The 15,474-nt window shown below is 45.3% G+C and overlaps 1 protein-coding gene across 1 annotated transcript in view; it reads left to right on the forward strand.

Moving 5' to 3' along the window:
• Positions 1 to 11,633: 11,633 nt before the first annotated feature.
• The window catches only part of UPK3A (uroplakin 3A), a 21,064-nt gene continuing 17,223 nt past the window's right edge, over positions 11,634 to 15,474 (forward strand). Inside the window, exons 1-2 of the mRNA XM_019515923.1 lie at positions 11,634 to 11,853; positions 12,914 to 13,069. Of these exons, the coding sequence (XP_019371468.1) occupies positions 11,799 to 11,853; positions 12,914 to 13,069 (211 nt within the window). The 5' untranslated portion in view covers positions 11,634 to 11,798. The remainder of the gene's footprint in view (positions 11,854 to 12,913; positions 13,070 to 15,474) is intronic.

Raw genomic sequence — 15,474 nt, forward strand, 5'->3', positions numbered from 1 at the left:
GCCCCGGCCCCAATCCCTCCCTCGCTGTGGGGGCGTTGATCTGCCCTCTCCAATGCCCCTTCCCTTCCCCCTCCACCCACCACAACAGACTTATCAGCTGGAGGCAGCTGTGTCCAGCATCATGGAGGACTGCTGCCTGTATAGTCTATGGCCAAATCTCTGAATCAGTGACGAACCTCCAGATCTAAATTGGCCGAATCGAATCAGGACAGAGATTCAAATCACTGAATCGAATCACTGTCCCTCCGAATAGACCAAATCCAAAGCAAATACTTGCAGCTTCATACAGGCCTAATAGTTATGTGTCCTTATCCAACATATGCATTATCCCAAGGGTAACAATGTAATATACTGCCACCGATCAGCTTATGAAGGGCTTGAACCTTATAAGTGTCATGTTAAATCATAGACTAACACATATGCAGGGTGAGTGGATTATATTAGTGAATCTGAGAGCAGCATTTTACTCCCCAAGGAACCTGTGTTTTGTTCATCTCTTGGCAGTAGTATAACTAAGTCAGGGCACAAAAATAGGAGTCACTCCCAGCTACCATGTCACTTTTTGCTGCCCACCTGCAGCCATTGTGTCACACACCACTACTGCCCCGGGCACAAAATTGTCCACGTACACCTCTGTTTCTTGGTATATTTCCCTACTATGATAGGCCTAGGACAACCCCCAGCATTATAGTGTTAGTAAGAAAGTGCTGTATGTTGATCTCACAGGGAAGCACTCCTGAAAGAGACAACTTTTTAATGTTGCTCATAGAGTGACAAGTAACTTAGTACTAGATTGGAAGCGTGCCAATCTAAGGGGAACCTATTGTTTTCTCTTGGGTTAAAAATTAAGCAAGGTCTTTTTGCTACGGAGTAGACTTTTTAAAACTGCATAGAAAAAACTTACCAAGAGATGAAGCAGGTTGAAGTTTAAAAATCCTTGTTTGGGGTTTGTTTACAACTGTAAGAAATCAATTTTTCTACAGGACCAAATTCTCAAACAAGTGGAAGTTTCCCCCAGGCACGAGCAATATACTGCAATACTGGCTTTTGTTTTGTACTGTCCTGACTAGCAACAGACATGCTTTCAGTCCTTGCTCTGGGGGCTGCTCCTGCTTATTCTACATCAATTAGATAAGAAGGGCATGTGCTGATCTCCATCAAAGCACCCCTTTACAACTGCTGTAATTGAGGGCCTCAGAAGGGGTATCTCTGTGGGCATTTCCTCTGGAAAACCAAGATCTGAATGAGGAGCCAATATCCAAACTGTGAGCACTTTTGAACACAACATCAGGCCCCTGAAGGCACTCTACAGCCATGATGTAACATGTGCACAGCTGCAGAGTGCTTTTAAAATGGCTGATTGCATGAACAATTAACCCTCCTCAAATGAGGTATTAGATGAAGGTGCTTTAAAGCAGAGCACCTTAGGTATCTTGTGTTCCCTCCAGGGTTAATTTTTTGCTGGGGGGGTGAGGCTGTTAGCCCAGGAGAGAGGAGGGGGAGGGAGCAGCATGGAGCTGTTGGCTGGGCTTGGCCTAGCTATAGCTGGGAGTTGGGGCCTATGAGGTGAGGGGGCTCCATTCCACCCTGAACCCCATGCAGTACCCTGAACTCACGTACCTCAGGGGAGAGCTCTAACTCATGGCACTTTGTGTAAAGTGCCATGAGACAGCGGGCCCCCTAAACATCTGTAGGCACCCTGTATTCCACCTACTTCTTTTTTTTCTCTGGTTGGTGCCTTTGACAAACATCCTTCCAGACTATATCCCATGGTAGTTATTCTAATATTTTCAAATGGCTAGATCACAGCAGTTACTGTCACAGCTATATCACATTCTTGTTCCAGGATAGGCATTTGCCATCTTTCAGGGCATGCTATAGGACACACATTTTATTCAACACTTTAGTCCTAATGGGGATGGGAAAGGAAAGTGTTGAAGAAAGGTTCTAAACCAGTGATTCTCAACCAAAGTACCACAGCAACTGGGCTGACTTGAGATCTTTCAGGGGTGGTGTTGGATGCCACGCAATATTAGTGCTGTTAGATGTACAACCATGATTAACAAGAAAGACCAAAGATTTCAGATAGAAAGACCACAAGTATGGATTTCTGAGTTTTTTGCAACAGAAAGCCTGCTCCATTTTTAAAAAACAACAACAACAACAACAAAAAAAACAAACAGAAAAATAAAGTAAAAACTAAGCATTGGCATTTTCTGAGGGGGGGGGGGGCTGCAAATCTACCCAGGGGTATCTCAAGTCTAAGAAGACCAAGAACCAGTTATAAATGTTCTTGTTCCCCCCATCTTTCGCATGGGGGCAGAACAGATCCTCAGCTAGTATAAACTGGCTTCACAGGTTTCGATACCATTTGACACAGCTGAGGTTTTGGCTCAAAACTATGTCTCTAACAGTGATCTTCCGCCATCATGCATGCATGTCATTTTTTACAGTTGACCTGTCATAGAGTGGGGCCTAAGAGCAGCCGTGATCCCGCTAGTGCCCCCTACCATGCCAAGTTAGTGATCCAGCACCCTCTATTCTCACCCGCCATGTCTTTGATGAAATATACTTTTGTATAAGGGAGGCTGCCCTCGATCCCCTTGTACATGGTGTATGCTAATACTGTTCCCTGTTCCGTTGGAGTGACTCGGTACACCCCCAGCCTTATGGGCTACGCATGCCTCTTACCTCCCCTTTAGCACACCCCAAGCCTCGCAGCTCTTCTGGACATTATCTGGTCCTTTTCCTTTCTGCGCCCTACCAGGCACCCTCTGGCTTGTCACGCAACCGGCACCCCTCCTCTGGCTTGTCACGAAACCGGCACCCCTCTAGTCAGGGGCCCTCTTGGACTTCCAAACAATACTCTTTCCAGTAGGGCTCAGGTGGCCTGAGCCTTACCTGGCTCCTGTGACCCTTTGGGGTCCCCCAACCACTGTAGAGTCCTCTGGGACTCTATCCAGTCCGCCCTCTAGCCGTTAGCCCTCTCAGGCTTACTAACAATACTCTTTCCAGTAGGGCTCAGGTGACCTGAGCCTTACCTGGCCCCTGTGACCCTTTGGGGTCACCCACCACTGTTGAGCCCTCTGAGACTCTGTCCAGTCCACACCCCAACTGAGGTTTCTATCAATCTTACGTGTGCCCCCTCCTGGGGCTTCTTTCCAGTACACACCCTCACCTGGGGGCATCTCAATGGGGTTGACCCCCCATCAGGGCTTCACCCATACAGGCAGCACCCCACTGGGTCTGCCTCCATGCTTTCTACAGTTGGGGCTCAGGTGGCCATAGCCATGCCTGGCCCCCTGACCCACCATTAGGGTCTTCTGCCCTGCTTGGGCTTTTCCATCTATTGCCCACACAGGGCTGGGGTCAACACCCCCCAAATACAGCGCTGCACTGGTGCCCACAAGCTGTGCCTACCTGGCACCACTCACTGTACCCCTCCAGGGACCAGGAACCCCCAGGCCACTGGGGAGCTCCCATGAGGCCTCCTCACACCCCTACAGCCTCACCCGGTCCTCCGGTTTAACAATATCAAACAAGGAACACAAAACCATGAGCCAACCGGCTACAACACAACAATAAGCCTTCTGGCTATACTATAAAGTCCAGGCCCCACCTGGCTTTCCAGTAAAACCGCTTAGTCAGGGTTCTTTCCACCTGCACCATGGTGCAGCTACTCATTCTATCAGTCTGCCCACCTCCACTCAGCTCTACTGCAGAGCTCTTGCTCCTCCAGCTGCCAGAAGGGAACTGCCAGCCAAGCTCCGGCCTCGGCTGTTTATAAGGGCCCAGCCCTGCCCCCTTCTGGTCACCTGATCCACATGGTTGCCCCAGCAACCGGCAGCTGAGCTGCCCTGGTGTTTGGCATCTGTTCTTAACCCTTTTCTAGGCACAAGGTACCTACGTGACCTTGTGACATGAACTCATACTAAGGTATACTGGAAGTATAATACTCTGATGGCAGCATAGCAAAGAGAAATGTTCAAAAACCTGAAAAAATCCATTTTGGGGTGATTTTTCAATGAAAATATGAAATTTGGAAAACTTCCATTAGCTGCAGTCATCATGTATTTTATTTTTACCAGAAATATTGAATTTATTTAAAAAGTAATTACAAAGACAAAAATTACATGAACTTTCCAAAAAAAAGCAAAAGCAAATATAAATGAAAATAATACTGTGGGAGTTTCACCACTGTATCACACCATTTTATACTAGTCTGACTCCAGTCAAATTTAGTAAATGAATTAGCCAATGGGCTTCCTTCTGATAGCATTCACACTGATATAAAGTAGCATTAACTCCACCTATGTCCAGTAGCATCATACTGGGCATCTACACATTTATTAATGTGCTTTCCAGTCTCCATGTTCCTTAATGTGCTTTTGCTACTGTGCATTAAATGTAGTACCTCTAATGTGAAGTGCTAAATAAATGTGCATTAGGCTGCCCTAATGTGCAGTAACAAAAGAGCACACTTTTTAGTGACACTTAATGCACTGGAGCCTGTTTTTACCCCTTGCTACTTTGCATTAGTGTATTAGCACAGTTTTTGATGTGACACTTTAATGTACAGTAAAATAAACTACTGTGCATTAAAGTGCATGTGTAGATGTGCCCACTGATGCTAAACTGGTTCCATGAGAGATAAAACAAGTACTTGCTCTCTCTTGCAGTGAAATGGTTAATCTTCAGATGAAGGAATTCAGATTGAAAAGCAAAATCTTTGGAAGGCAAAAGCCCTTCCTTTGACCTTTGCAAAAAACTCCTTTGCAGAGAAACTTTAAATATTTTAAGGAGTGACGTATCATTAGGATTCTGCATATGGACTTAGATTCCAGAGCATTTAAGCCCTTCCAGTATAAACTGGCTTCACAGGTTTCGATACCATTTTACACAGCTGAGGTTTTGGCTCAAAACCATGTCTTTTCTAACAGTAATCTTCCTCCATCATGCATGCATGTCATTTTTTACAGTTGAACTGTCACGGAGTGGGGCCTAGGAGCAGCTGTGATCCCGCTAGCACCCCCTACCATGCCAAGTTAGTGATCCAGCACCCTCTATTCTCACCCGCTACGTCTTTGATGAAATATACTTTTGTATATAGGAGGCTGCCCTCGATCCCCTTGTACATGGTGTATGCTAATACTGTTCCCCATTCCGTTGGAGTGACTCGGTGCACCCCCAGCCTTATGGGCTACGCGTGCCTCCTACCTCCCCTTTAGCATGCCCCAAGCCTCGCAGCTCTTCTGGACATTATCTGGTCCTTTTCCTTTCTGCGCCCTGCCAGGCGCCCTCAGGCTTGTCACGCAACCGGCGCCCCTTCTCTGGCATCTTGGGCTTGTCACGCAACTGGCGCCCCTTCTCTGGCGTCTCAGGCTTGTCACGCAACCGGCGCCCCTTCTCTGGCATCTCGGCTTGTCACGCAACCGGCGCCCCTCTAGTCAGGGGCCCTCTTGGACTTCCAAACAATACTCTTTCCAGTAGGGCTCAGGTGGCCTGAGCCTTACCTGGCTCCTGTGACCCTTTGGGGTCCCCCAACCACTGTAGAGTCCTCTGGGACTCTATCCAGTCCGCCCTCTAGCCGTTAGCCCTCTCAGGCTTACTAACAATACTCTTTCCAGTAGGGCTCAGGTGACCTGAGCCTTACCTGGCCCCTGTGACCCTCCAGTGCTACCAGAGAGCTAAATACTAATACAGTTTGGGTAAAAGCCTTCCTGGGTAAAATTAAGTCACAGAGGCTGTCTCCCCTACTGAGGTCTCCTGGGGTGAAGGAAGCCCAAGGACCCCTCCTGCGCCACTCCAGCTTGGGGAAATTGCCCACTGACACCACCGTCCCCAACCCTACCTGACACAGTGCACAGCTGCTTCCGGCAGCTGAAGTCCCCTGGACCCAGGGCTAGGGAGTCAGTGGGCAATCCCTCTACTTCCAGGCATTCTTGCTCTCTGCCAACCCCCGCAGGTGCCTGAGAGCAGGTGCTATCAGGGGGATTGCCCAATTGATGCTGCCCTCCCCAGCCTTGCCTAGCATCCTGTGCAGCTACTTGCTGCAGCTAGAAACCTCAAACCTTGGGAGAAATGCATTGGAGGAGGAAGGAGCAAGCCTACCACTGTTGCTGACTGGGTCCCCTGTGGAATGGGGGTAGAGTGGGGTGTGCAACTCTGCTCCTCACAGGTACTTTTACATCATTGTGACTTAATTAGTTCAATTAAGAGTTACTTATCTTAGGCAATTGTGTTACTGATGTCAGAAACTATTGTCTTAAGGAGACCTGCAGTAGGTATCTGCAAGTGAGGAAATGGAGGAGATGGCAGACACAATTTGTTCTATGTGCAGTGATTTCTGTGGACAGTCATCCACGCTAGGCTTCAGCCAGAAAACATTGCTTGCTCTTTATTAGGGTTGTCTACATTACACCTGGAACTCTGTTAAAGAAAAAACCTGTCTCAGTGGCTTTTAACAAAAAAATGGAAGATCAGAAAGGTTACACAAATTTAAATTCTGACTCCTCATCCCAGGAATCTGTCTTCCCTAGCACAACAAAGGGATTTTTCACTTTTCAACCTATATCTGCTCCCTATTTCCAATTTTTCATAGTTTTGTAACAACTGTTCAGATTTTACTGTGTTGATGAGGTCTCTTAGGTGAATCCTGTAGTGAAAAATATGTGAAGCCATATCTTTTGTTGGCAAAAACTGACTTCACTGGAGCTATGCTAGGTCACCGTTGCTGATGGTCTGGCCTTTGGTTTCCATGTAAAAGTCTTTCTTTTTCTTGTATTCCTATTATCTGCTTTTTAAGTTAAGGTTTGCACAAAATCAATTGATGACAGGTGAGAAGTACAAGTTTCTCTGTGAAAAGCTGTATCTTGTACTTTTTTATGGTAACATGAAACGGTTTTAACTTAGATCAATGGCTCAGTGGGCTGCTCAGATGTGCACACAAATGGGATCTAGTCTGCACAAAATTTGTGTACTGAATGCAAGAGCAAGGCATGGCTTGATTGCCTCCAGAACACTGTTTTACTTTTCCCCAGATTCCGGGGAAAGCTCTTCATTGGGTTCAGGACCTCTGCATGGTAAGGAAATGGACTAGAGAGACAAAGAACCTGAGAAGAAAGGTTAATTCATCTGGAGGCTGTATTACCTTTCCATAGATTTTAAGGCCAGAACAGATCATTAAGATCAGTTGATCTGCTGTGTATAATGCAAGCTATTAAATTTCTTAATTTATTAAGGTCATTCCTGCAGTGGGCCAAATACCTGTAGAGACCTCTCTACATTATGGAATTCCACATAAGGAGAAGTCCCAGAAGCCACAGTGAATGAGGAATCATGCTTCTTGGAAGTCAAATTAATATGCAATTAATTAATATGATAGATTTCTTAAGAAGTGAACCTCATGTCCTAATAGAGCATTCTGGGAAAACTGAGGGGGAAATCTTGGTACAATAGGAAGGTTTACCCATGAAAGCAAGCAGTGTCATACTTGGCATCTTACCCTATATAGCGATGCTGTGAATTAGCTCAATAACCACTAGCAGTTAGCCACTGAAAGTCACTCATTATCATTGTAGGAGCATAGCGGGTGCTATTATGGTCCAGACCAATGGCTCAGGAACCTGTCTCCAACAGTCTTGAAAACCAGATGCTTCATGGAAAGATGAAAGAGTCCTGATAATTGGGCAATTATAAAATTTTAGGTGGGTGCTCAAGAGAATCTCTAAAATGAGTTGGTGAGTTCAGTCCAGTTCCCAATGGACAAACATACATGTTACAAAAACCCTGTGACAACTGATTTCCTTGTGTATAGTTTTGGCTTAGAGAACAATGACTAACTGAGACACAGACTGGTACTCTCAGTCAGGATGGAAGTACACTGACTGGGAAAGTAATAGACTAGAGGGAAGCCTTCACTGCTGCTGTCCATAGATTCATAGATTCATAGATTAAGGGTCGGAAGGGACCTAGTAGATCTTCTAGCCCAACCCCCCGCCAGGGTGAGAGAACAACAAAAAACCCCAAAAAGAGAAACGGGACTCAAATGAGTCCAGCCAGGTAGGCATCCAGCCTCTTCTTAAAGACCCCCAGGGTAGGGGCCAGCACCACTTCCCTTGGAAGTTGGTTCCAGCTCCTAGCCGCCCTAACTGTGAAGTAGTTTTTGCGGATGTCCAATCTATACCTCCTCTCCATCAGCTTGTGCCCATTACTCCTTGTTATGCCAGCGGGCGCTAGGGGAAACAGCGTCTCCCCCAAACCCTTCTGGTCCCCCCTAGTGAGTCTATAGACGGTCACCAGGTCCCCCCTCAGCCTTCTCTTGTGGAGGCTGAATAGGTTCAGGTCCCGCAGTCTCTCACTGTAGGGTCTGCCCTGTTGTCCCCGGATCATGCGGGTGGCCCTCCTCTGGACCCTCTCCATGTTGTCCACATCCCTCTTGAAATGGGGCGCACAGAACTGGACACAATACTCCAGCTGTGGCCTGACCAGCGTCGCGTAGAGGGGGAGGATCACCTCCTTGGCTCTACTCGAGATGCACCTGTGGATGCACGACAAGGTCCGGTTAGCCCTGCCAACCATGACCTCGCATTGTCGGCCCATGTTCATCTTGGAGTCAATAATGACTCCAAGATCTCTTTCTGCCTCCGTGCTCTCAAGTAGGGAGTTCCCCATTGTGTAAGTGTGCTGCTGGTTCCTACTGCCCAAGTGCAGCACCCTGCACTTGTCCGTATTGAAACGCATCCTGTTCCTGTTAGCCCACCCCTGTAACCTATCCAGATCCCTCTGCAATCTCTCCCTCCCTGCTAGCGTGCTCACCTCCCCCCAAATTTTGGTGTCATCAGCGAATTTAAACAGGTTACCTTCCACCCCATCATTCAGATCGCTGATGAAGAAATTGAACAGCGCAGGACATGGACGACAACCATGACCCAGGCATGTTGTACCAGGTCTATAGCTAAATGGAGGGTTTCACTTTTCAGTTATGACACCTGGCACTTTTAAGAAATGCCTTTAAAAGGTATTGCAATGTCCAATAGAATTGGTCAGAAGGCAGGGTAGATGTGCGCCTTTATGGACTAACTGAATAAGATACATAGAGAGAGAGAGCAAAAATAGACTTGGTATAATTCATTCATAATTTGACACCATTTATAAAAGCACTGAAGAGAAAAGGTCATTTTACATAATTTCCATATTCTGCTGAGTTCCCAAATGTGACAATTTATGCTTCCTTCTGAAGTAAATATGAACACCCTATAAATCATTTCCTTTCTGAGCCTCCTCACCAGATAGGTGCAAAGTTTTTATGAAGCATTTTGACTCTTCCCTCTCACTTTCTTTACAGATCCAGACTACATCCAATTCTGCCAGTTGTTAAGGGTTAACAGTTAACCCCATGACAGTTCCCAGATCCAGCCCATCCTCCCATCCAGGTCTTCTGGGTCTCACATTGGAACTACTACAGGCCTTCTATATGGCTGCATCTTTCCCAGACAGTCCTTCAATCACAGAATATACATTTTAAATCCTTCCTTTGCATCAGATTCCAGCTCCTTGTCCTCATTTTCAAAACCCTCCACAGTGCTGCACTTCTGGATTTACCCCTTCCATCTGCATCAGCACTGATCTTTGCTGCCTCTGCTCTGTCTTCATCACCTGATGGTCCACTTTTCTACAGCCACCTCTGCTCTCTCATCCATGTCACTCCTTTCTCTTGAACTGATCCTTTCTTTCTTCACACCCTTCCATAAGATCCACATCTACTAGAAGGGACAAAGGCAAATGCCCTCTAATAATAGCTATGTAAAAGGCTAGGGAGGCTACTTGACACATTTGAAAATGGATGGCATGCTTTATCCCTCTCTCTTGCCTTTGGTTTAGATTACATTTTGGATGGCCTCACCTGTGTCAGTGAAAATGAAATCTGACCCTCTCTGTTGGCAGAGATGAAGCTGAGAGAGATCTGATCATTATTACTGTATTTCTCTACTTGTATCTGGAATTCACTGAACTACAAAAAACCCCAACCATTTTCAAGTAATACAACCTGGACAATGCTCTTGTGAATGGCCGGTCCACTTCACTGGCAGACAGGATGACCTTATACCAAACGAACTTGCTGAATAAATAAATCTGACTGTATATTGACTAAGACACTGATCCTGTAAACTCTCAGGTGCTTAGCTGTACTTAGGTGTCCCACTGCACTACTCATCTTAGCAAAATTAAGCAAATGTTTGCAGGGTGGAGACTAAAAATAGATTCCACAGTCCTCACACAGGCAAAAGTCCCATTGACAACAATGGGAATTCTGCTTGCCTGTCTGTGGGATCATTTTAAACCAGTTGTTTATTTTAAAACTGAAATTATTAGGAAGACTTTTTTCTGGGTCTTCACTTGTTGCTATTTGGTCTACTTTTTTTTCTTACCTGTCTTGTTAAGGGGGACTAGGAGGCTATGTTTTTGGGGTGTTAAAATACAGGAAAGCTGAATGTGCTGAAGTATACTGCATGTTCATTTGGCATTGAGAGATGACATGCAGCATTTTTTCATATTTTCCCCAGTACCCTAATATTTTTGTTTGGAACTTTTGCAGGTAATGTGTCTATCTCTGCACCTCCCAGTCAGGCAAAATTCTCCCAGATTCCACTAGGAGTTTCATGTGACCATAGGCTTGAAGATCACTTGTAACAGGAATAGTTTTCAAAACAAAGCACTTGATTGACTGAAAGAGGAAGAGACCCAGGGGAAGAAGCCACATTATTATAATTTAATTACTGATTTCAGGGGCAACCAATGATATCTAAATCTAATTTAAATCTAAAATCTAGGGAAAGAACTGAAACTGGATCAAAATGGTGGTGGTGTAAGTCTGGAGTAGTTGCAATGTTTCAAGCATGATTGGTCCATTCATTCTGAGAAATCTCTCTGATCTATCTATTTATTTTAAGGGTGTCAGCTGGTTGATTTGCTATATCTTTTAAAATCTGGCATCGTTTCCTCTGTGATCAGGACTCATGACCAGTATCCATGAATGCAGGATGAGGAAGGCACAATAATTCAGTGCAACAGGGCTGAACCTTTTCTCTTCATCAGTATGATTTTACTGCCTTTCACCTGAATTACAGACAGCTGAATCAGGCCCATTCTGTTTTAATAGGAGACAACCCCAGAAAGCAAAATTCAGAGCTGGAACTGGATTTTGACCTCCACACTTAGGGCTGTACAAGTTTGGACAAGAGTTCATTTAAAAATGTAGATTAGATTCAGAGTTCAAATATTCATCCTCTCCCTTTCTGATTTGGGACCTTTATTTTTTTCCCTTTTACCAATCCTCTCAATGCTCTTTCCCATTAGATGTGGGTGGGAAGTTGTAAAGCAGAATCAAAGCAATTCTTTGTTAGCACAGATCAAAAGGAATCTAACACAGCTGTGCTTGTGAGAACCTGGACTGAGCTTGTTCTATGATGTTGGGTGGAGACAGGCTCTCTATGTCCTTCCTTACCTGCAGCCTGGGAGTAGCTGAGGGAGGGAGCGTGTGTGTTGGAGAGAGGGGGGTGCAGAGAGGAGAGCATGTAAATAGGCTGCATGAGGGAATAGAAAAGGAGCTGCTGTCTGGCTGGAGGGATAAGCCAGACAGCAGGTAATTTGGGTGCAGACCTGCAGGTGGAAAGGAAGGGGTGTTTATTGACGAGGAAGTAGGTGGTTGTAGTAGTGAACCTGAGTGTTTTTTAGGCTTGGAGGCAGGAGTTGCCCTCCAGCATTGTTTTTCTGGCAATTCTTTTCAGTGCCTGAGCATGTGGAGCTGTTGGCTTGTGCCAGCTTTTTGCTGGCTGGTACACCTGTGTGCAGGTAAGGAGTATCTCTCTGTGATCTTTTTCCATCTCCTGTTCTTTCCCATTTCTAATCCTCAATGCTAAAAAAAAAATTAAGAGAAATTTATTTTTCCTTTGGAGGTTCAGGTGTCTTCCTCTTCCCTCACCCTATTCTAATATTAGAGGAGTAGTAGTACTTAAAAGATTACTGCAGGCTCCCAGTGAAGTGAGCTCTGTCTCTGCTGGCCCAGTTCTAGGGAGCATTGGTGGGGTTGTAGGAACTCACCTCTGAGCATTTACCCCTGCAGAAATCCTTGTTTATGCTTCATGAAAAGCATAAACAAGATCAGATCAAGTTCAAGATCAGAACAAGTTCAGATCAATCTATACCCTCTCTTTAAACTACTGTTACTACTTGCCTTCTCTAGTGTTCCTCTGGGAGAGGTAGAGAGTGACTATACCCTTTTCTGACCCTCTACAGAGCTTCCAAGTTGCACTTGAGATGGTATCAGACCTGCTCTGGAGGAACTTACACTATCCAAGGGTTCAAAAATGTTTGTGGCTTGCTGCTGATCAGCCACAGGAGGGTGAGAAAGGGAGGAACTTTAATTCAGAAGTGTTTCCAGAAAAGGAAGCCTTCAACTTAGCTGCTTGGGCTCTCCTGATTAAAAGGGATTTCCTTAAGACTAAATTCAGTGGGAGAGCATTAGCTTTGGGTGTGGGTTTCTTGGGTCCAGATGAAACAGTCTTCCCTAGACATCGTATTTGGGACACTTATTTTCCCCCACGTATAAAGGGAAGAACCAGAACTTGAACTGGGATGCTAAGAAGGAAGCCCTGACTAGGAAACACTCCCTGGTGGGGGAGGTCAGGAGCCTTGCCCTTTTCCCCTAAACCCTATCCAAGTTTTCTTCTGATACAGTATGGGTAAACTTCAGAACTCTAAGCTTTACATGCCAAGAAAACTGTTTCTTTCCAAGTTCTAGTCCAAACCCTCCTCCTGCCCTTTTGAGTGTATTTTAATAATAAAAGTTGATGGTGGCCATAGTAGAAAAAGAGTTAACCAAGTGTTTCCATTTCTGACCTATTGTTTCCAGCTCAGAGTCTGAGGCCACAGATTGCAAGCCCCCAGCTGGCTACAAACAATCCCACCTTTACTACAGTTGCTTTAGAAAAACCTTTTTGTGTATTTGATGGCTCGCTGTCCCCAGGTAAATCCTATGAAGTATATCTGTATGCAATGATGGATTCTAGTAAGTATTTTATTTTCATAACTCTCTTTGTCTACCCCCCTCCTTTACCCATTTGAGAGACCAATGTGATGGGTGCTCAAATGTAATTCTTCAAGAACTTGTGGAATGCTTCAGGATGTGGTGTGGTGGCAAGGTCAACTTGTAACTAAGAGCCTGGGTAAAGACTAATTCAAGTTCATAGATGTTTTATTAGTGAGTGGTAAACTTCTCCTTTGGACTCAACAAGCTGAGGGTCTGGTACCAATTCTTTACTTGGTATCACATTTGCCAACATCTAGGTTGGCAATAGCTTGTTGGTCAGTGTAAACCTGGACCAGTCATGTTCTGTATAGTTTCTGCTGAGCACTTGGGAGAAGCTGACGCACTATCAAATGGGTGTGGTCTGCAGGGAACACTTGCGCAAGAGGAAAATGATTCCTTTAGGTGAGCCTGGTAGAGGGCCAGATTGCTACTCCAGTACTAGCTGCCCTGCTGTTAGACTGTAGACTCCAGGGGTATTTAGCAACACTTAGCAAATATTCAAGTTTGTTGGAACTCTATTTAAGTATAAACAAAAAAGCCTGTAAAATGTTTGCTGTGCATCTCCAAGTAAGATGAAATTAGTTTACATGACAGTTTCATAACTCCTAAAACAGTATTAAAAGTAACCAATAAGTCTTTCTCCTTTGGAGGGAGACGAGGCTTTTCTATACTTTGCCAGTGTCTGGTCTTGACGAAAACTGAGCTGCCCATCCAAGTCTGCACTCAAGAGCCAGAAATTTTGCTGGTGAAGTTGCTCTGTGATCTTAAACACTCTAGCATGGACAAGCCCATCAGGTCTGTCACCTAATTCCCTCCTCCCTCCCCCTGACAGTCATTCTATCTTACAGACAAGGGGGAACTCTTCTTTAAGTTACTGAGTGGTAGTCTTGTAACATACAGATGAGCCTGAAACATGACATGGTCTCCCAGTAAGCACTGGAAATGAAAGCTTGGACTGTAGCTAGCCGGGCTATAGGATGCTAATAACATAGGAAATAGAATGACCAGACACCTCTCCTATTGGAGCCTCCTGCCTTGGGCTGCAGGGAACTTGCCATGGCTAGCAAGAGCTGCAGTCAAAGGCTCTGCTGTCCTGAGCATCATGGGGTTCTCTCTTTTTTTTTTTTTTTTCTTTTTTAAGAAGCAACTGTTACATTGGCTATAATACATGGACAAACTAAAACGTTCTGTTGGATGTTTGGCTTGTCTCAAAAATGTGCTGCCTTGACTGCTGCTTTCCATGAAGTGCCTTGGATGCTATGTTGTCCCTTCTGCCTACAGCAGAGTGGAGCTATGCGTACATTTTGTTTAAATGGTGTCTGCTATAAAAAGACTGCTTGGAAGAAATATCCACTAGTTAAATGATGGACAAAGAGGCATTTCTTCAACACTTGTCTTTTGCTTTTTGTCTTAAAATGGCATGTTGGCTCATCTTTAGAGGTCTGCTAAAGTGATGGGACCAGGTTTTATTTGCCAAGGATTTAAATTCCTCAGATCTTGATGGATGGTTAAGCTGTCTGCAGTGTCTGGCTGACTCCCTGCTTCTCAGGGTCTACTTCTGCATGTAAAGCTAAGGGCCCTTGAAATATCTGAGGAAATGGAAACTTTTTTTTTGGTAACTTGGACAGTGCTACAATGTTACTATAATGTCTGCAAACTATTCTTATGGGCCTACATCACTGAGGAACAAAACTAGGCAATCTCCAAGGTTTCCCTCTGCAACTGCTCTGAGTGTATGCTAAAGACAACCCTGGCCATCTAAACTGGTGGTGTTTCTAGGCTTGGAGCATTTGGGTGGTCATAGTGTGTACTTGGGGATAGTCCAGCCAGGACCTGCTGCTGGAGTGTAGATGTGCCTTAAAGCTCAATCTTGGCTCTATTACATTTGGGGCTTCTGTCTCCTTTTAAGGCAGAGAATATTCTTGCGACTGAACATGGCTCTGAGGGTTGAAATTTCTGGCTTCTGTGTAGAACTGACAGTTCCTCTTCCTTTCCTAACTTAGACTCCAATCCCCTCCATAGCACTAGCCTGAAAGACTGCTGTATAAATGTTCAGAGGGAGAATGAATGAGAGCAAGGGAGCAGAACCTCAAGTGGAGCAGAGGGCAGTGATATGGTTCTGAAACTCCCAGGCCAGGTACAGACATTCAAAAAGCCCAAGGTAGAATTGATCCAAGTAACACTTTCCTATAAGTGGCATAGGTTAGATTGGTAGTGAACAGAACGCATTTCCTTCTGCAGGAGTGTGGGGAGTAGGGTGCACACACGCTGCCTTTACTAGCTAAGGCCAGCAGGTTGGAGGCACTCCTGCATGCCCCATGGGCTTGGGCTGCTGGAGATGGCCAAGTGCCTGAGCCACTCCTGATTTGCTTGCTGGGAATGGG

This window comes from Gavialis gangeticus, unplaced genomic scaffold (genome assembly GCF_001723915.1).
Source record: "Gavialis gangeticus isolate Ggan-Ray unplaced genomic scaffold, GavGan_comp1, whole genome shotgun sequence".
Classification (NCBI taxonomy): domain Eukaryota; kingdom Metazoa; phylum Chordata; order Crocodylia; family Gavialidae; genus Gavialis; species Gavialis gangeticus.